This window comes from Rissa tridactyla, chromosome 1 (assembly GCF_028500815.1).
Source record: "Rissa tridactyla isolate bRisTri1 chromosome 1, bRisTri1.patW.cur.20221130, whole genome shotgun sequence".
Classification (NCBI taxonomy): domain Eukaryota; kingdom Metazoa; phylum Chordata; class Aves; order Charadriiformes; family Laridae; genus Rissa; species Rissa tridactyla.
The window spans coordinates 203509470-203529933 of NC_071466.1; the positions used below are offsets into that span (position 1 = coordinate 203509470).

At 37.8% G+C, this 20464-nt stretch overlaps 1 protein-coding gene across 1 annotated transcript in view; it reads left to right on the forward strand.

Annotated features, from left to right (window-relative positions):
• Positions 1-20464, forward strand: part of COG5 (component of oligomeric golgi complex 5) — a 191326-nt gene that overhangs the window by 105838 nt on the left and 65024 nt on the right. Inside the window, exons 8-10 of the mRNA XM_054198346.1 lie at positions 16763-16928; positions 18021-18133; positions 18228-18305. Of these exons, the coding sequence (XP_054054321.1) occupies positions 16763-16928; positions 18021-18133; positions 18228-18305 (357 nt within the window). The remainder of the gene's footprint in view (positions 1-16762; positions 16929-18020; positions 18134-18227; positions 18306-20464) is intronic.

Consider the following 20464-nt stretch of genomic DNA (forward strand, 5'->3'; position numbering starts at 1 on the left):
GAGCGCATTTACAGTCCTCGCCAGTCTTCCGTTATTTTCCCACACTACTTGATGTGAGTGCAAGGACATTCAATACCAACAGTTTGGTCTCATTTACGTAGGCCAGCAGCATACTTTGAAGGTTAAAAAAAAAGAGGGAATCATTGTTGTTTGTCAGAATGCTGAAAATCTGCATGATGACTTTAACTGTTACCTGGAGCCCTCTTACCTGCAAGGTCATCATTGGCTGGCTGTGATAAGCAGACCACAAAAGAAATCAAGATAACATTTGTGTAGGATAGAGGATGAAGAAATTTTTAAAAAGAACTAATAAATGAAAATTTGCTGAAGAAAAAAACATGTCAGGTTTTAAATTAAGAAAACAAAAAAGTTAAAGTAATTGCTGGTTGGACTGATGAAATGCATATTATGTGGAGCATTTGTGAAATAGAGCAAGGAAGAATTTATGCTCGTGGAAACAGAGAATGGTGACTGGGTAAAGGACTTTCTATTGACAAGTGATGTAGAGATCCAAACTTGAATATTTTCCCAAGTAAAAGTATACGTTTCAGCAATGCTAGTCCTTCAGAAACATATTCAAACCTGCATGTTTAAACCGTGAGTTGGTATTTACTAAAGCGTTTACATTGGAGCATTAAGGTGAAGTACGGTGCATATTTGTGGTTTGCTGGGACTCTGTGCATGTGTGCATGTCTAAGGGATGCTCTGCACACATCGTTAGGAATAACCAAAGAGAAACACCGTTAGTCTTTTGAGGGGTAATGTTCTTCTAAGATACCACAAATAATTTGGAGAGTTCCTGTCAGGAATTTCTCTCAAAATATTTGTGTTCTACCCATGCCACCCACTCACTTGCTTAATATAAGATTCTGTTGAAAAGATTGCATGCAGATGTACAGATAATAGAGTCAAGTATAGAAAGGGTAGACTATAGCTCACATTTTAGGATTTTAAATACATGTTATGGGTAGATAATTTTTGTGTAAGATGGTTAACGCTTATAACCTAATAGGTTTTCAATTTCCACATCAGAGATAGTTTCTTGAAAATATGAGTAATACTGGAAATCAGTGAAGGTGGATACAATACTTCTGTATGTGGAGTGGAGATGTAGAACTTTAGCGGTAAGGCACAATGTAAATTTATACATAAAAATGTCTGTACACTGCAGAACTTAACACTTGCAGTAACACAATATCATACTGTATTAAGAAGTTAAAGGGGACAGTAGACAATTTCCTTCAGCTGTCAGTTCTCCAAATCTCCTCCTTCTATCAGCTGTACCTTTTCTCCACTAGCGATAGTGTCATTATATTGAAACTGGAATTGTACTTTTTTTGATCTTGTTTAGTGTGTGACAGCATTATCAAAAATGTGTATGCCATACTAGTGATCCACTTGAGCACAGATAAAGGACAGCATTACATACCGAAGATCTGTTTCTGGGAATTCCTCTGGACTTCTATTAAAAAAAAATAATTCATTGGACCTTGTGCATTGTTGTATGTATCTTTTAATATCTTTACTTTTTGTCAGTCCATGTTGCTTTGTTTACTGATATATAACTAGGAAAATACAATTCTTAGCTGACAAGTGTTGTCTGTGCTGTTTGTGTGAGCTGTTACAAACGTGTTTTAATGGATCTGTTCATTCAGAGATGGTACTAAGTTGCAGTGTTTAATCAGATTAGTTGTTTGCATTCATGATAAATGAATAAACATCTCTCTTGATCATGTATGTTACCCAAGTTTCAAGCAGAAGGAAAGCAACTACCAAGATTGAGAAACCTTTATGCATCTGGTAGATGAAAAGCTGGACATGAGCCAACAATGTGTGCTCGCAGCCCAGAAGGCCAGTCGCATCCTGGGCTGCATCAAAAGAACCGTGGCCAGCAGATCCAGAGAGGTGATTCTCCCCCTCTACTCTGCTCTCGTGAGACCCCACCTGGAGTACTGCATCCAGCTCTGGAGCCCCCAGCACGAGAAGGACACAGACCTGTTGGAGCGGGTCCAGAGGAGGGCCATGAAGATGATCAGAGGGCTGGAGCACCTCTCTGATGAGGGCAGGCTGAGAGAGTTGGGTCTGTTCAGCCTGGAGAAGAGAAGGTTCCGGGGAGACCTTATAGCGCCCTTCCAGTACCTGAAGGGGGCCTGTAAGAAAGCTGGGGAGGGGCTTTTTACAAGGGCATGTAGCGATAGGACGAGTGGCAATGGTTTTAAACTAGAGCAGGGTAGGTTTAGATGAGACATGAGGAAGAAGTTCCTTGCAATGAGGGTGGTGAGACACTGGAACAGGTTGCCCAGAGAGGTGGTAGAGGCCCCATCCCTGGAGACATTCAAGGCCAGGCTTGATGAGGCTCTGAGCAACCTGATCTAGTTAAAGATGTCCCTGCTCACTGCAGGGGGTTTGGACTAGATGACCTTTAAAGGTCCCTTCCAACCCAACACATTCTATGATTCTATGATCTTCCAGAAATTCCCTGTGCCAAGTTTCGTATTTACTGCATATTGTTTCCAGGTGTGCATAGTAAAAATGCTGTTGCCATTCTCTGGTATTCTGTATTTTCTGTTTGTAGCTGAGGGATTCGTGTTTTTAGTACAAGTTTACCTGAGTTTGATCTGTCCCTCTACATTAGATAAGTCTATAATCTGCGTTGCCAGAATTCCCTACAGCTCCTGTTGCTGTTATCCCTACAGCACCTTTATGACAGAGGTGAAGTACCAACATCTGTGGTTTGCAGGTGAAGAACAGAGGCCGAGGGAGAGATCACATACCGGATTTATAACGGTCCTAGGTCTTACCATGAACAGTAAGGGTTGTGACAATGGGGAATGTGGTGTGGGGCTACAAGAATGGGGTTCGCAATGCCATTTTTGTCATCTAGGTTCTGCACTCAGTGAATTAAGCACCTAAGAATGAGATGTGCAGCAGAGAATGCCAGTATATAAAAACTGAACCTCAGCAGGTGTTTGCAGCTCTTCTAGGGGTGGTTTTGCTGGGATTCACCAGCTGATACCTTTCCTGAGTGTGAGTATCCTCGGCTTCCTCCTCAGCATGGGTGACTGCTTGTTTAACTACACAAGTGATGAAGAAAATGAAGGTGCTGGTGAAGCAGTGTTAAAGCACTTCTTCAGGAAGTGGGAACGAAGGCCAGGGTCATTGTAAGCCTGAAGGGCTTTGCCCTGCATGTCATTTGGGAGGGAGTGACCTGCCCCTGAGCACCAGGCAGGGCTGGGGTGATAGCACACTGCTGTGGCTGCCAGAAGGCTTGGCACTAAGGCATGTCACTAGATGATCTTCTACAAGCTCGTCATTTACTTCTGCAGTCAAGGCAACTCATTTGTGCTTAGAGGTTGGACCTACTTAATAAGGGTGATCTAGACCGACCCAACGGATCTGATAATTCATGGGTCAAAGGGAAGAATAACTGTACTTTGTCAATTATGTCCGTTGTGGACAGTGTATTTGGGAAGTTCTGGGTTCAGCTCATTTTTTGAATTTAGATGTCAGTGACTTGCTGAAAATCACATCTTAAGCTGCTGACTCTGAACTCCAGTCAATGGATTGTTTTTTTCTCCCTATGACATAAGCCACTGAAAGAACTGCTGTTTCACAGACTGTTCATTAACTGCGCTGTGATTACTTCTTGCTCAAGAATTCACATGGTTGAAACTGATTTTAAAAATAAGCTGGCCCGTACTCTGGTGATTTAAACCTGCAAAGGGGGAAGGGACAGCAAACAGCATCTCTCAGTATTGCTTCCTTTCTGCTGCTGCTCTGGCTGCAATGGAGAGGCGATTTAGTTAGGCTTTTTTTTTCCCCATTTTTTTTTATCTCCCTTTTTCTGCTACTTAAAGTTATTTTTTAAAATAGAAATAGAGAAGGCAGAAGCAGCGATTGCTGCAGGGAAGTACTATGGAAACCTGTCACGATAACAGTTTTAAATGAAAGCGAATCTTCAGCTGTTTAAAAAGTCAAAGTATTTGTCAGATGCTAGTGTCTCCTCTAGAGGCAGAGTAGGAGAGGAAGGAAGTGTATAGAGAGAGAGATGTTGAGGGGAAAATAATTATTCTTGCTTTTTACTGGGGCAAAATGCATTCCTGGGCTCAGCCTTGCAATTAAGTATCCTGCAATGTTGTTCTTATCTCGGACCTAAAATTGCCCAATTATTTAATTGTTATAATAGTGCACTAGCAATATTGTCTTTTATGGTTGATTAGACACGTTTGCTATAAGATCTAACTTGTAAGTGTTTCCGACTGTTTTTCTTTTTAAAGAAAACATGGGCAGATGCTTCCCTTATTGGACAGAATTATTCACAAAGCTGAAAAGAAGTTACTGGTGGTGCATACAGCAATAATTAAATAAATATACCTTTAGCATACATTTCAGTAGTGGATGACTGTCCATATTTTCCAGATGGAAAATGGAAAGCATGATGTGAATGTGTATTAGATCCAAAGTCACTTGATATTTGTTCTCTGTGCCCTTGATAAAGAAAACACCATCAAATGCATTTTGTTGTTATTAGTAAAGCACGCAGAAGATAAAAAAATTACATGAATGTGGTACTGCTAGTAATGTTAGCATTGATAGATTCACTTTGGTCCCGTTACATTACCGGTGCCTTTTAATACTTGCTGTTGTGTCAGCACTATGCTGATCTATAATACTGTAAATATATGTATATATATATGAACATGAATGTTTTTGAATTAAAATAAATGTTTGGAATGCCAGTGATTAGTCACTAAAATACAGTGTCCAATGGCACTACCTAGGGATATTCTGAAAATGTGCAGTGAATTCAAATACCAAAAATACCTGCGGTCACTAAAATTCCTGGGCGTGTTTTGTAATGTTCGTTGGTCATATTCATTGCTATTAGAAGTATTGGAAAGCAATATCTAATAAATAGAGAATACTTAAAGGAGATTTTTTTTTTATTTAAAAAATACTGCTTTTCTTAAAGGATTATTAAGAAAAAAAGAATAACAAGACTTGGCGGAGAAGTTGTTCTAAACTAATAGATTAATCTTTTATACTCTGTAAACGTAGAAAAATAGAGGTTCTCTTTTAAAATTAGCAGAGGTTTTATTTTCACATTTTGACTTTATTTTCTACTGCTGAGTTATAAAGCCTTGAAAATAATAGGTATGGTGGTGGTCTCTTGTCCTGTGAGGTCCTGATCTTTCAGATTTTGATGGGTCTGTGTGCATTCAATAAAATACGTATACTGAATTAGAAACAGATTATGGGATTGTGCGACTTTGTCTGCTTTCAGCTGTGGTACAGAAACTTTATATCACTTTGCCATTGTGCACTTGCCCTGTATAGAGGTATTTTAGGAAGCTTAATGCAATTGATGTCCAACTGTGACACAGTATTTTTGTAAAAGTAAAATTCTTCACTGATCCTAGCTTGTGTAAATGGTTAATCAAAGTGGATTGACAGATTATGTGTCTGGGTTTTTTCTTTCTTTTTTTTTTTTTTTTCATGTAGGTGTCTGTGACTCATAAATGCAGAATTAGACCAAAAATCTGTGACTGGATAATGGAGTATTTGCAAGTACTTTACTGCACTTTTAAGTGCAGCACAACAAATAGCCTGCACTTTCCGGTGTTTATTTGTAAGGATTTATTATTCTGTGGCCCTGCTAATCCCATCATTTCTGTTCCTGTTTTTATGATAGTGCAAGAAAGTAGTTTATAAATAGTTTCTATAAATGGGTATTCCTGAAAATATGTCTGATCTGAACAATATTTTTACATAACTGTCTTTTATGGTAAAGTAATAGGTGAAAATTGAGAAGTCATTAATGTTTTATATCCCTTCACTCTGCTATGAATCATCACTTAGCTGTTTGCCAAAATCTTTGTATTCTGTTTAGTGACAATTTTATATGAGAATCAGCTGGATAATTTTTAAATTCACTCCTGGCCCTTTTCTTTGAAGATTCATCTTGGTTGATTTGGCCAGTTGCCAGCAAAACGTTAAAACTAAGTCTTCCATTGTAGATAACATTTTAAATACACATTAACTTAGAGCTCGATAGTGCTTTTGGAAGAATACAGATAGGTTTACGGGTCAAAAAATTGTAGATATTAAATAAACTCTAAGGAATTAGCAGCTATGCATTATGTGCGTTAGGGAAAAAAAAGAACACCTTAGAAAGCTATCAGAAACCACCTTGTGTGTTAGATCTTCCCACTGAGTTATTTTGAAATATGAAGCACTTAGTTTGGTTTCATACCAATTAGTAAATGTCATTTGTGATCACTAAAAAATTATTCCTCATAGAATATCTGTCATGAAAACACAGGAATGTTTAATAACATTGAGTTCAGCTTTCTTTGCAGACAGAAATGATTTTAAATTAGAGGCTGCCGCATAGTCTGCCTCTGTGTTCTGGTTGTCCATCTGTTTAGGTGGTTTCTCTGGACTGGAAACATGTCAACCATAATGTCTTGGACAGCTCTGACCGCATTGCAAAACTGAAACTGCACTAAGGCTAGATAGTACCTATAAGGGCAAGAAGGTATCTGATTCTAATGCTTTTAATATAATTAATGCAAATATGATAATTGATTCATCCATTTATATGCAGAGAGGCATGGGCCACTGCTATGAACAGTTCAACTGTGAAAGGCTTTGTAAATAAAATATGCTGTAGAGGAAGAATGGAGGAGACTGAGGACAGTATGTGTCAATACAGAAACTGTAAACTAAGTTTATGAGTTGAAGGTAGCTCCAAAGAGAAAGATATGAATGGAAGGAGCTGTTACAAGAACAAGGCTACAGAAAGGCTGGAGGATGGAATGGGAGATGGATAAGGTGGAGCTGTGAAATAAGGAAGTGGTGTTTGCCTTGCTACAGATCAAGAAAGGCAGGCTAAGATTAGATCTCTTTGAAAATAGTTGAGGTACGATTGGAATGAGAACCATAGAGGTTTTTCTTTATCATAAATTGTAGTGCTTTAATTACATGGGTCTAGTCTTTATAGAACAAGCTTAATGAAAACTGAAATTCTGCTGGGATTCCAGGGATGGAACTGAGCAGAGACTGACCCTAGCTTTGTCTGAGTCTCTGTATAATCCATCCCAGTCTTTTTAATTGATACTTTTGTGTATCTGTCTCTCTTCAAAACTAAGGCTAAACTGAGGTTCTTTCTCTCCAGATAAGATAGTATGTTATTGTTAAATGCCTCTCCCAGACTGTAATTCTATTTGTGGTTTGTACTGTTGACTGTTGATTGTTAACAGGTTCTGAAATAATGCAATTAGGTGATCCAAGAAAAACATATAAAGCATTAATAAGCAACATCTGCATAGAGCAGGGTGAAAAATGTGATCGACTAGCCATGATACTCATCTAAATAAGATAATATAATTCATTTTGCCTTTTTCTCAGATTTAAAATCTGCTCTTTGTCTTAAGCTCTGAAAAATGGGTGTTTCATCGTGTTCTTGATCTGCTACTCAATGCCACGTTCTGCATTGTCATATGTTTGGAGGTGTTCTTATGGTAACAAGATTTAAAGCTTCGGGTTAGCTTGAAATGGCGTACAGAATTGAACAGTATGTTGCATTAGTAAGAAGAAATCCTGCATCAAAATGCTCCAGTTTCTAGGTAATGAATAATGTTCTCTGTGTGGAACAAGTTATGCACTTTACTTATTCTTCTCTTTTATCTCCCTTCTTTCCTACTGCCTGTATTGCCCCCAAAAGGTTCCTACTTGTGTGAAGGTTTCAAAATGCATTACTGGCAGATAACTGAAGTGAGGGGTGGGGATTGACTTTTTCCAGGAGCAGAACTGGATCTTGAATGCATGTGCTAGCTGCAGGCAAAACTAGGCGCAGTATTTCTTCTTCTTTAGATGACTTCACATTTTTTTCTTCATAGTAATTTTTTTGTATAATATGGCTTTGCCCATTTATTTTTAAAGAGACTACCCATTTATTTTTAAAAAGACTATAGAAATGTAGAATGTATGTCTTTAAATGTAAAATCTGTAACAGAAGGAGGTCAGTCTTGTCATGCTTCTCCCAGTGGACAAATTTACAGGAGGGCTTGGAAGACTGGTATGACTATCAGGTAACATTGCTGACACTGAAGAAGTGTTGGTAAGTGTGTATACAGACGCTTGCTCTCGTTCAAGCTGGCCTCAGTGAAACTCAATGAAGATGACTGCAAGAGTCTGTCATTACGTTTTCCTGGAACTTGTAAGGAGAACTAGGAAGGGAAGATGGACCAGGAGCAAGATGTCTTCTGGCTCATTTGAACTAGCTTGTCTCTGCCTTGCAAGGCCCTGAGCAGCCTGGTCTCATAGACCCTCCTTTGAGCAGGAAGGTGGATTAGGTGATCTCCAGCGGTCCCTGACAACCTCAGCTGTTCTGTGATTCTTCATCAGTTTATCCGCAGACCTGGAGTTTCCTGTAGGTGGGTGACACAGGGAATTTGAATTTTGTATTAAGAAGAAATGTTTTTAAATGGGATCCAACAGCAAATCTGGCATTGATGGAGGTCTGTCTGTAGTTGAATATGAAAATAATAATTGAAAAGAGTTTGAAATAAAGTAACTTTTTAAAGTTAATTCATTGTAAATATTTGAGGGCGCTTTAGAGCTGCTGGCAATATGTGCACGGATTCCAGAAATGAGATATTGTCACTTGCATAGGTAATTGTTACCTTGTCGCAGAGACTAACAAGAGAACAAGAAAATCCAAATGGCTTTTGGTAGATATTTAAATCATTCAGAGCTTATAATTTAAAGGATATTTTGTCTGAAACTGGATTTTTTTTGTAAACAGAGTAGCTAATACCTATTCTTAAGACCAAGTTAAAAGTAAAACCTGACATTTCTGTTTTATAATGGCTTTGTTCAAGCAGTTAACAGAGTGAGCATGTATATAATGATATTGTGAGGTGGGAGAAAACATCTGGTCGGAAGCTGCTGTCCAAAGACCAGAATTAGTAATGAGATTTTGTGTCCCTATACTTCCGTGCTTTAATAATGGGACTTGAGTCAGCAGGTGCAAGTCAAGGTTGCACAAGGACAAGAGAGGTGCTACAGCCTTGCCCTCTGCTCTCTGACCTTCATCGGAAAGTGATAGCTGTGTCTCTATTAAAGAGAAGCCACATCTTCAGATTAACTAGCTAACTGATTCGTTATTGATGAGGGCTTTAGAGATTGGTCGTATAAGAGGTGAGAGAAGCATTTTAAGAAGCTTGATTTGGCTCAGATGCACCCATTTCCTTGTTGCCTGCTAGTTTCCATCATTTTGTATAATTTATAATCTTTCCACACTCAAACACAGCGTTGTAGGATGAAATTTGTAATTGTTAAGGGCTACTTGATCTAGCTGATCTGTCCTCAGAGGTGCCAGACACTTTCTTTGAAATTGCTGTCACGTTGATAGCCTAAGGCATGGTAAACTTTGGAATATTGCTTGATGTTTCATGAGATAATTCTTTACAACAGTTCCTGATGCCTTTCTGTTCCATTAGCTCTTAGCCATCTGTTGCTTTGATTACACTATTATAGGGAATAAGTGTTTTGGCAGGCTATTTAGCTGTGTTGAAAAATCTTGTTTCTTTGCTTTCTAGTATTTTATTGCTGCTGTTTCTTTTTTTTTTCCCTCTTAACCTTTATAGTGCAATGCTTCTTGTTATTTACTTCTTGTTATTCTAAGAAACAAAAGTCTGACCTAATTTGAGGATGTGATGAGGTTTATGGCTGTGCTTTATGGCTGTTTTCCTTTCCTGTGAAAGTCCTTCTACTAAAAGAAGTTGTGTATTCCAAACATGGGCTGACAGAAGGTAGATATTCTAACCTAACCATATTCAAATGATTAGCTTTGGGATTCTTGACTTTTACAGCTTAAAACGTGCGTTTGTAGAGTCTGGCCAACATTATGTCAGTATTATCTTCTATAGAAAATTATAACCTCTTAACCTCTTGCTCCTCTCAACACTGCAAAGGTTAAAAACAGGAAGAACTGGAAGATCATTAGAAAGAAGTCTGTATTCTCTGGCTTTACATTTGACCTTTTCATGTATTGCTCAGATTTTAAAGATGAACAGAGTAAAAAACAGATGGGGTGATAATGAACATAGAGACATGCTTCCCTAAGTAGGTTCATTTTTAGGAGTTGTGATATACCAATTAATTTTTTTAAGGCATGGACTTTTGGAAATGAAATAAAACACTGTTTTTAGACTGCAGCTGAATTTCATTGGCATTTAATTTCTACTTTTAGTTTTTTTGTTAATTTTTCTTGCAATTAAAATAGCCGAGTGATACTGCAAAGCAAGAATTCCAACAATTTTTAGTAAATTATTATTTCATCTCAGTAGGTCATTTTGCCTTGGCTCTGACTGAGGTGGCTGAGTTTCTTTCACTGCTTACTTGCTTGAGCTCTTGAAACTGAATTGCAACTTTTCCTGGAGTAACTTCTCACTTTTTTTGCTTTTGGTGTCTGTAAGAGATGGCTAAGAACTACTTGGAATTGGTAGCTGCAAGTACTTACAAAAACCCTTCCTCAGTCACTTGGTCTTCAAGTAGTAGTACTTGTCATTAGGGATAGTAATGTTATTTATGGGAACATTATTTGCAGGAGGCAGTGTGTTGTAATGGTAGCAAGAGGGGAGAAAGAGTAAGGACTGTAAATGCAGATCTGACTGGGGATTATCAGCCTCACAAAGGAGTCTTTTTTTGGATTATTTAACTGACCTTGTAAAGCTGTACTGTGTTTGAAATTGCAACTGCTATCTCATACAAACAAAATGAGCTGTGTGGAGTAAGCGTAGAGAAGTAACTGAAATAGTTCCCAATAAGGTAAATCTACTATCAAATGAAATTATTTAACACTAAGTGCCAGTCAAAGATATTCAGAAGTATCGTTCTGGAAACTGTTTTTGCATTTACTCTGGAAGGGCTGCAATAACCTTTTGTATTCCCTGTTAGAGAATATTTGTTAGTTTACAAGTTGGTTATTTCAGTGTGTGTCCTGTTCTAGGGTTATTGTATATTAATGCTGATTATTTCTTGTTGGCTAGGGAATGTTGTGTTTTTGTTCGAAATATTTTTCATGGTGTTTCTTGCTTGCCACATTGTCAGAGCACTCTGTTGAAGTGATACCTGGACTCCTTAGTAATTATGGATTTTCCTTCAGCTAAGCAGCATATAGAATTCTTTTCGTACTGTGTTATGCTTTTAGTGCTTGTGTATGGAACATGGTAAACGTTTTATCACATAGGAGGTAAGGATATGGCAGCACACTGAAATCACAGCTGTTAAGTAATACGTATATGTACATATATATAGTGAAAACTTTCTATTGTGTTCCTGCCACAGCCTTTCCTGAACAGGGTCATCTGTTCTCTGCAGAATAATGAAGACTTTCCATCAGAGTCACTGTTGGGATTTTAGTAAGCAAACCAGAAATATTCTTGTGTACATTAGTAGCTATGGAACATCATTTTAAAGTGAGGGACTAGTCCAAGTTTGACTTCTCCATACGTGGTGCTTCCAAACTGTCACGCTAAAGAACATTTCCTCAGAGAGCTGTTCTGATTATGTCGTGCAGGCCCTTGTGAAATTTAACTACATGACAGTTAGCCATTAGTTAGATTTCTAACGCTACTTCTTTATGAAAGTAGTTGTAATTGTCACAGGTAGTACTGACCATAAATACTTCGGGCAATTAACACATCTTCATTTGAGAAGGAAGTTGATAGTCCACACAGGTGACAATCCTGCAGCATAGGGTCATATGGACAGATTAACACTGGATAAAGAAATTATGACATGGAGTTCCCTAAGACAGCACTGGTTGGAGGAGAAAGGTCCACATGGTGAATCCCATACCCTGAGAAGGTAGAGTCTGAGTTTGGAAGCTGTTTCTGTAGCACTTGAGCCAATTAGTTTTGCCTGTCATCCAGGTTTCTTATTTTTGGTTCAGCCTTATGCTAGCAATCTTCGTGTCCCCAAATTAGCTCAGTGTCATCACCACAATCCCTTGTGAGAAGCCGGCTTGCTCGTCCAAGCTGCATTTCTAATGATGAAAAAGTATATCACTCTTTATTTAGCCATGCTTTCAGAAGATTGTTCTGATAACACGAGTGGGAATCATAAAATAAAAGGCTACAATGTTGGACGTTATGAAATAGTTGTTGTGTTGGCTGTTGACAGAAAAAAAAATAGGTTTTTTTTAATCTCCTAATCCTAGGAGATATTTTCAAATTAGAAATGTGATACATATTTATTTAAGTCCCTAGTGACATTTCTATCTAGTCCTCACAGAATTATTATCTCTGTGGGAAAGGAAGTGACCAAATGGGGTTCTGCTCTGCAGAATGGCTATAAATGTCATGCTGGACTGGACAGCATCTTCTGGGTTATTGAGTCCAGTGGTCTACTCTTGAAAGAAACCATGTGATATAATTGTGGAAAAAAAAAATAAAAATTCATACTTAATGACTGCACGTCACTTATTTTTCTTCTTGTCTATAATGGTCTACAGAATCAAATATGATGGGATAAACTGTATTGAAAATGATGTTAGTAAAATGAACAGTTGTCAATGATAGAGAAAATGAGCATATGCGTTTGGTACGAATATCTCTTCATAGTTGCTGCTGAATGAGTATCTTTATGTTTTGCTAAAACATAAATGGAAACATCCATGCCTTTTTTCAAGTGGTGGCTAATATCACCCTTCTGACCAAGCTATTTAATGTATTGTCTGATGGATGCTTAGAAACCTTGGTGTTTTTAAAATTTGTGAGAGTTGCTTTCATGGTAGAACTTGCTTTTGAGCAGGTTGATTTTTATTTTTTTTTTCATATGTTGAACTGATGATTCACTGAATCTTCCTAAGCTCTTAAATGTGTGGAATTTAGTTTCCATATATCTGTAACATATTACACTGTGACATGCCAGATGGAGGAGTGCTTCGAATGGAGAAGGGTATTATTGGTGGACCTAACTCTGTCTTTCCTTAGCTCCCTGCTTCATGATAATGTTTGCAATCTGAAGTTAATCTTCGAGTAGGTAGTGTTGTAGCCCTACTATTTGTGGGGTCATTGTTTTATTTCACTTGTGTATGGTTGTGTTTACGCACATTAGATTATACTGTACTGCTGACATGTTACTAAACGCTGTACTATTTTTCTTTGCCCCCTACTCTCGTGATTGCCATAACTTAAACTTTATGGCATATATACCAATATTTTTAGGATGCTAATTTATTGTGTAAAAGAGTGTTTTCTTGTAAGACACTACCTTGTGAGAAGCAGAATGGTGTCTTGCTGTAGGTCTAACTGCCCATATATTTTTACATATTAAAACCAGCCTGCTTTGTGTTTGGTAAAAACTACTACTTCTGAGCCTTCATTTACAAAATAAGATACTTAAAACAAAAATGAACATAGGATCTTATGGACAGGGATTCTAAGGAGAACACTTGCAAATTGCTCAGTGTAGTTGCCGGCAGTAGCAGACAACTTGATTATACCATACTGCTAATAAACTCATTACATTCCATCTCAAAAATAGTTATATTATTTTCCCTATTGTTCCTGTTGGATAGCTGTTCTGAATATTATTCTCTGATGTGATTACATTTTCCATTGTGAATCACTTCTGTAGTCATGGGGTTTTTTTACTTTGAATGCATGCTTTCTGTTTGATGAAAATTCTGGCAGTCTTTTGAATCTCAGAAACGTTTAGCTTTAAGCTTTCTCAAATAGAAGGAAAGTATTAGGGGCAAATTCTTATAAATAAAGCCTGTTGGTAGTGCCAAATTCTGCAATACTGATTCTCAAATATTTGTCCAGTGTGTCTTAATGATAAGCAGTCAAATTTTAAGATGTGTGTGCAAGCCAGAAAATACAATCGTTTGTTTTCTTCCTGCTTTCCAACATTTTCTTTCCACATAATAATTTTTGTCCCAAGGGATGCTTCATTTTTTTTTAATATATTGTCTAAACCTAGAAACTAGCTGTGCATAAAAAATGCAATTCTCTTAGGATTAGTAATAAACCAACAGTGGACTTTATATAGCCTGTCTGGGGCATATAAAAGACAAACTGTTTTGGAAGAGACAAAAATACTATTTATGAAACAGACAAAAAAGGTATTTTTTTGTACAGTGTCAGAGTTTTAATATATCTGTAATTCCTGTTATACAAGATGAATACATGAGCTAGAAGCCTTCTGTCAGTGGCCATGTCCACATTTTAAAGCAAATAAGAAATAGGCCACTTGCATAATATATGTTTTATTCTGATCTGAACTTTGGTACTAGATTTGGAAGATACTTTGAGTGAATAGCAGGTTTCCATAATGATGTGTTTTGGTTATTCCCAGCTATTACCAACTTGAGAAAGAATTGTTTTGACAACTTTTGGCTAAAACCAGTTCTTTTGAAACGTAGTTCAGGCTCTGTTGGAGCACATTTTTGTGTCTTTCTTGACCAGTAGCTGCAGAGTTAGTTTGCTAAACTATGATGTGAGAGCTCTGAGATTCGTCTTTTACCTGAAATTATTTGTGCCTATACTGCCTGTTTGTCAGGAAAGTATCTGACCACCGGTTATTCAGGCCTGGATAGTGCCCAGCTCACCCTTTGATGCTGTTCTATTTTTTTTGTTGGTTATACATGACATTTACTACAGTCTGACCGAAACCTGGTTGTGTGCTCTTACTACAGTAGTAAGGTATTGATTTTATATTACTGACTTGCTGCCTGATTTTATAACTGTGTAAGTATTCTATAAGAATTTGACCAATTTCAACAGGAAAGACTGGTAAATGAGGTCAGTCTTTTCTATCTTTGCTTTGCTTCCTTTCAGTTTCATTCTTTCTTCCTTCCAGCTTCTTTTCATTCTATTCCCCATCCTCTTCCCGTTTGTATTTTCTTTCTCTTGTTCATTCTGTCCCCAAATTCCCTCCTTGCATTATACTACCTTTCATTTTCTGACATCCCATTAATCTTCCAGTCTTTATGGCTTACTTTCCCACCTCCACAAGCACACCCACAGGATGCTTAGAAATTTTACAGCATACCCAGTTGTCAAAAAACTAAACCTACAAGTCCCAGACCCATAATACTATGCTGGGAATGCTCATTAACTCCCACACTGTTTGGAAAAAGAAACTGGTACAGTTAGTATAAGGTCTGCAAACCATAATACATGCCTAATATTACTTGCTTTCCACTAAACCTGGAAACTCCTCATTGGAGTTGGGGCAGGAGATGGGATCTGTCTTTATTGCTTCAGCTATGGTTCTGATCTTTGCAGAAACCCTAGAAAAAGTGACACGAATGTGTAGTTACAGTGCTGTGATCTCTGAAACATTAGGTTTGAGGAGAATGAACTCTTCATCAATGGATCAGAAAACCTGGTGCAGTAGGTGGATGTACCAGCAAGCAGATCCTCAACACGGCAGCCACATCGTAGCTTTATTGCTGTGGTATCAGTGCAAGTTCTCCACACTTTAAAGACAGATGATCATACCCTTTTTCTTGGACTCAGGAGCATCTGGCTGAAAAAAAGCGGTGACCTGGGGAGTATGAAGCAGAATTGCATTGGTCTTGCAGCAGACCTTTTCAGTGTTAGTGGCCACTAGCCACTCCCTGCCAGCAGGGAGTTCAATGGTGTAAGGGCTCACTGCCAGCGGAGGGTCGAAGTGGGGTTTCTAGTGGGACGTGCCTGTGGTCTCAGATGCTTCTGTCCAGTCGGGGTGCTGGGATTTCTGCCAGACCATGTTCTTTACTGCTGGCAGAAGTCACTAAAAAAAAAATGACAAAAGACTGCATCTCTAATGTGTGTATGATCAACTGATCGCCCCCTCCACTAATTGCCTGTGAATGCTAAATAAAAAAGCAGTATTCAGTGTATGGATGACAGTGCTTAGTTTCCAAAGGCAATAATTTGAGGCTTTTCTTTTGCTAAATAGCACCCATGCCAGTGTTTAGTGTTGCTCAATGGAATTATCATCAGATTTAATCTTAATCAAAGGTCTCTTATAAAACGGACCTGAACAGTTTTTGGATAGTTTCCACTCTCCTGTATTTTGGAAAAGCTCTATAGACAATAGAGACACTTGAGCTTTTTTTTTTTCCCCAGGCTTTGGAAACGATCACTGTGTTGCTTTGCACTCTTAATTCTGCTGTGAGGAAGATGAAGTTACTGTCAGCATTAGAAATAGAAATGTAGAAGTACAAGCTTAAATTCTGCAGTAGTCAGCAGTAGGGGCTTGACCTGCTTGCCTCTGCTTGTCCTTGGTTAGTATTTTGGTTTTAAGCCTGTATCACATTTAATTAACTTTGGCACATAACTGACAGTACTGTAACAGATACCATGTGTTATAACAATTTTACTAGCTACACTATAGCTGAATATAGCTGTACTGTAACTAACCTTGGAATTACTGGATCAATCACTGGTAACTCACCCCAGGTTAGATGTTGCTAGCAGTGTTTCCAGTTCCTTTTTTTCTGTTCTTCTTACTCAGAGGATAGCACCAAAGGAAGCTAAGCAAAGCATTACTAAGCAATCAAAGGAAATCAGTCCTCTCCTTTACGCTCTGTTCTCTGTTATGCGGTAAGGATGCCAGTTATTTAATGTTAAATGAAATGAATTAGCAGATTGAACTTAAAAATGAACTTGCCCAGTAAAATGATGCCTCATCACGGATAAAAAAACCTCTATAGTACAGTTGAAGTTAATCGTTATTTTTGAAAATCTTCTTTATCTAGAATCCTACTCAAGTGGGAACTGCTCTTCAGGTTTTCCATAACCTTGGGACTTTGAAGGATACCATTGCTAATGTGGTGGACGGATACTGCACAGTCCTGGAAGAGAACATAAAAAATGCTTTGGATATCAAAGTATTGACCCAACCATCTCAAACTGTTACAAGAGGTATGATACTTGTTTTACAGAGAATGATAACTGATTTTTTTTGACGGAAGTACAGTATGTTGTCAAATGGAAGAAACTCTCACATCCAAGGCTGTTGTAGGGATATTTCCCTACTTGCTTTAACCAGTGGAGTATGGGAGTAGGCATATCTCATAAATCATCTAATAGAAAGCCAAAACTGGTCTGTCTGTTGTTATTGGGCTCAGAAGTTTTCCTTTATTCCCACCTCCCCCCCACCTTTTTCCCAACTTGCCCAGAAAATTGTACTCATGAGTTTAAACTTTGCAGCATTTTCTTAGGAGTTTGTTGTGGAAAGATGAATCCAAATTCTGCTTTCTTTGTGTTGGTGGGAGGATCACGGGTAGAAATTATTTACAAGCAATGGATCAAGCCTGAAACTATGTTGTGATTCTTTTGTCAGATGGAAATAATTTCAAAGCAGTCTATTCAATATGAAGGGATGTTGCACTAAATGGTAAACATTTAGTTCCCACATGTTAGCTCGGATAGCAAAGAGTACTGAGGAATTGGGTGGGCAGGCAAATTTGAACTTTGGCAATATGAACATTTAAAACTTTTTAAAAAACACTTTTGCAACAAGTTGGGGGTCCAAAACCATAATCACGAGCATAACAAAGAAATACAGCAATCAAGGAAAGTGATGGTGTAGAAGCTGTGTGGCCTTCAGCCAGAATATCACTTTTTTTTAGTAATTCGCCTATGCATTTAAGTCATGAACTGGTAATATCTGTATTTTTCACGATTACTGTCTCTGCCAATTTCACTTTGCTATTACATCCTGCAACAGCGCTCATTGGCATTGCCTTGGTGATTCTGTGGAGATCTGAATTGGTAAAGCAGGTAACAGTGACAAACGTTGAAGTATCCCCACTGAACTTCAGAGTTTAGTTGACTTCTCAGTTGAGACAACTGAGACTATTCAGAAAACTCTGTTTTGAAACTATTTTAGGCTGCTTTGTTTTTTTAAAAAAAATCTTACATCAGATTGCAGAGGGGTCTATATTTGTAACATTTTAATTTTCCCGTGTGAAAGCTGAAATGTGCTGCTATGTGTTTTTAAAAACCATTTAGGTGGCCCTGGTAGAGCTGCTATGCCAACACCTGGGAACACAGCAGCTTTTCGAGCGGCCCTCTGGACAAACATGGAGAAACTCATGGATCAGATCTGTGCTGCTTGCGGACAGGTACTCGGCAGCTAATTCCTGTTTGTCTAGTCATGCATTTTTGCATATAATATATTAGATGTCGCTTTTCCTCTCAATGAATCCTTTCTTACAGGTGCAGCATTTGCAAAAAGTATTGACAAAGAAAAGAGATCCTGTCTCACATGTCTGCTTCATAGAGGAAATAGTTAAGGTAAAGTTTTAATTTAGTTGAATATGTTTTAGTAATTCTGTTAAGAAAAATGCGATGGGGGAATGCTTTTGTTTACAATTTTACAGTTCTATAAAAATTTTGTAATTAAATTAATGGGAAAGAGTTGAAAGTCAAACCAACATTGGAAACTATATTTATGGTCTGTGGGTTATATCTGTAGGGTATAAACATGTTCCTTTTATAACAGTTTCTTTTTTCTTTAAAGGGAGCTGATAAGGCACCACTGTCAGTTTTTATTACTGATCATTAATGTCATTCCATAAAATACCATGTGATTTGAGTAATTAATTAAGTCTGTTAGTTTGCATAGGAGAATGTGTCTTCATCTAATGCTTTCAGCCATCTGTTTCTCCACTTCTTGACATTTTCTTCCTTGAAAAATAATCATGGCTGTTCTTTTGAATACCTATTCTTTTCCATTCAATTGCATTGTTTTCTATTCAGATTTGGAATAATTTGATTAATGGTCTCCTTCAGTGTTCGGAACAGAATTATTGAACCTATCTCGTCTACCTTAGTAGATGAGAAGAAACAAAAACAAAAGACTTGTTTATGCAGACATCTCCTTTTCCAAGTATATGGCTGGATTTTTAATTTACATGAATTTAATTTTTGAAATATGTTGGGGAAACTCTTCATATGCAAATTTGGTCTTCTCAACAGTGAAAGCAAATAATGAAGGTCAAATACAGCATTTAAGGTTATCTGTCTGTTAAGCCCATCTCCAAAAGATGTTGCACACAACTTCACTTTTCTATGAGGCACTTCAAGCTTCTCTTTCTCTGTTGTAAAAAAAGAAAAACAACAACAAAACAACAAAAAAACCCCAAACATGAAACACCGCAAAAAGTTTATAAACTTTTAGCATATTTTCTTCATTAAAAAGTTTGATCTGACAAAAAATATCTGATACCGCCTGGGTGGAGCCCTTCAGTAGATCATCATGTTTAAGGAGAAACATAGAAACCTAGAGGCAGAAGGAGGAACTCTGGAAGGCTCAGGAAGACTTTGAATGGAAAGGGATTTTAGATCAATGAGCTTTCAGTGTTCATGAATGACTTCTACCCTGAGCCTGTGCTTCTCACTTTCAGTCTTCCCTTTTGTAGAACAGCACTTGAAAAGGGGATAGGAGTTTTCCCAGTTGTTGAGGGTAATAGAGGAAAGGCAACGGAAATCTTTTATAATCCTGGAGAATAAATGAAACTCAATAAAAGCTAGATGCAGAGTAAGGAAAAACTCACTGGAAAATAAAACAAAAGGCTTTGGGGTTGTAATAGGCTAAGCATGTTCCCTGATCTCTCTAATTACCCTTCCTTCCCTTTGACTTCATACTGCAGTATTGCTTCTAAGTGACAAAACTATATTTCCCAAATAAAATCTATCTATTCGTTTCTCCACAGCTACCAGTCTTCCAATTAGTTTGCTTTTTAACCGGTGTTTTGGCGTTGTATAACACCAAGCTGGACAGTTGTCATTCGCGGTGGGGGAGCTAAGGAGTAGTGGTACATCCTTGTCTGATGCTACCAGAACTCTCTCAGCATGACATGGTACCACTGGCAGCACTGTTACTTTACTTTCTTCTTACCTGAGATGGTTCAGTGTGGCACAAGTGTTCTTCTTGGCCCTTCTCACAGTTATACCATTTGTTCTAGCGTCCTTTGAAAAAGATGTGGCTCCAGCCTGCAGATGGGTGAAGTCATACCAAACAGTAAAGCTGTTGTTTAGACAAAACCAGACAAGTAGTACATGCTGCTGAAATTCAAAGAGTGTATGTACAGATGGCTGTATGGGAGAGTATGAATTGTTGTGTACATTGAAAATAGATATAAGGAAGAAATTGGTATTTTGCCATTTACTAATGAAGATTCCATCTTGTATTAATCTAAACTGAAACAATATGTTTCCCTCAGCAAGTGTTCTGGAGAGGAAGAAAAGTTGGATTTTCTTTATTGTATTCAATTTCATTAATAAATGGAGCAAATGAACAAACAAACTAAAGGTACTAACGTTATACCCATTCGCTAGGGCAGCATGCCCACGCCAGAAGATAGGAAAAACGAATCATACACTCTACAGTCTGTGCACTAATTACTGTTACTGATGTCAACATTATTATTACAGTCATCTTCTGCAGCAGC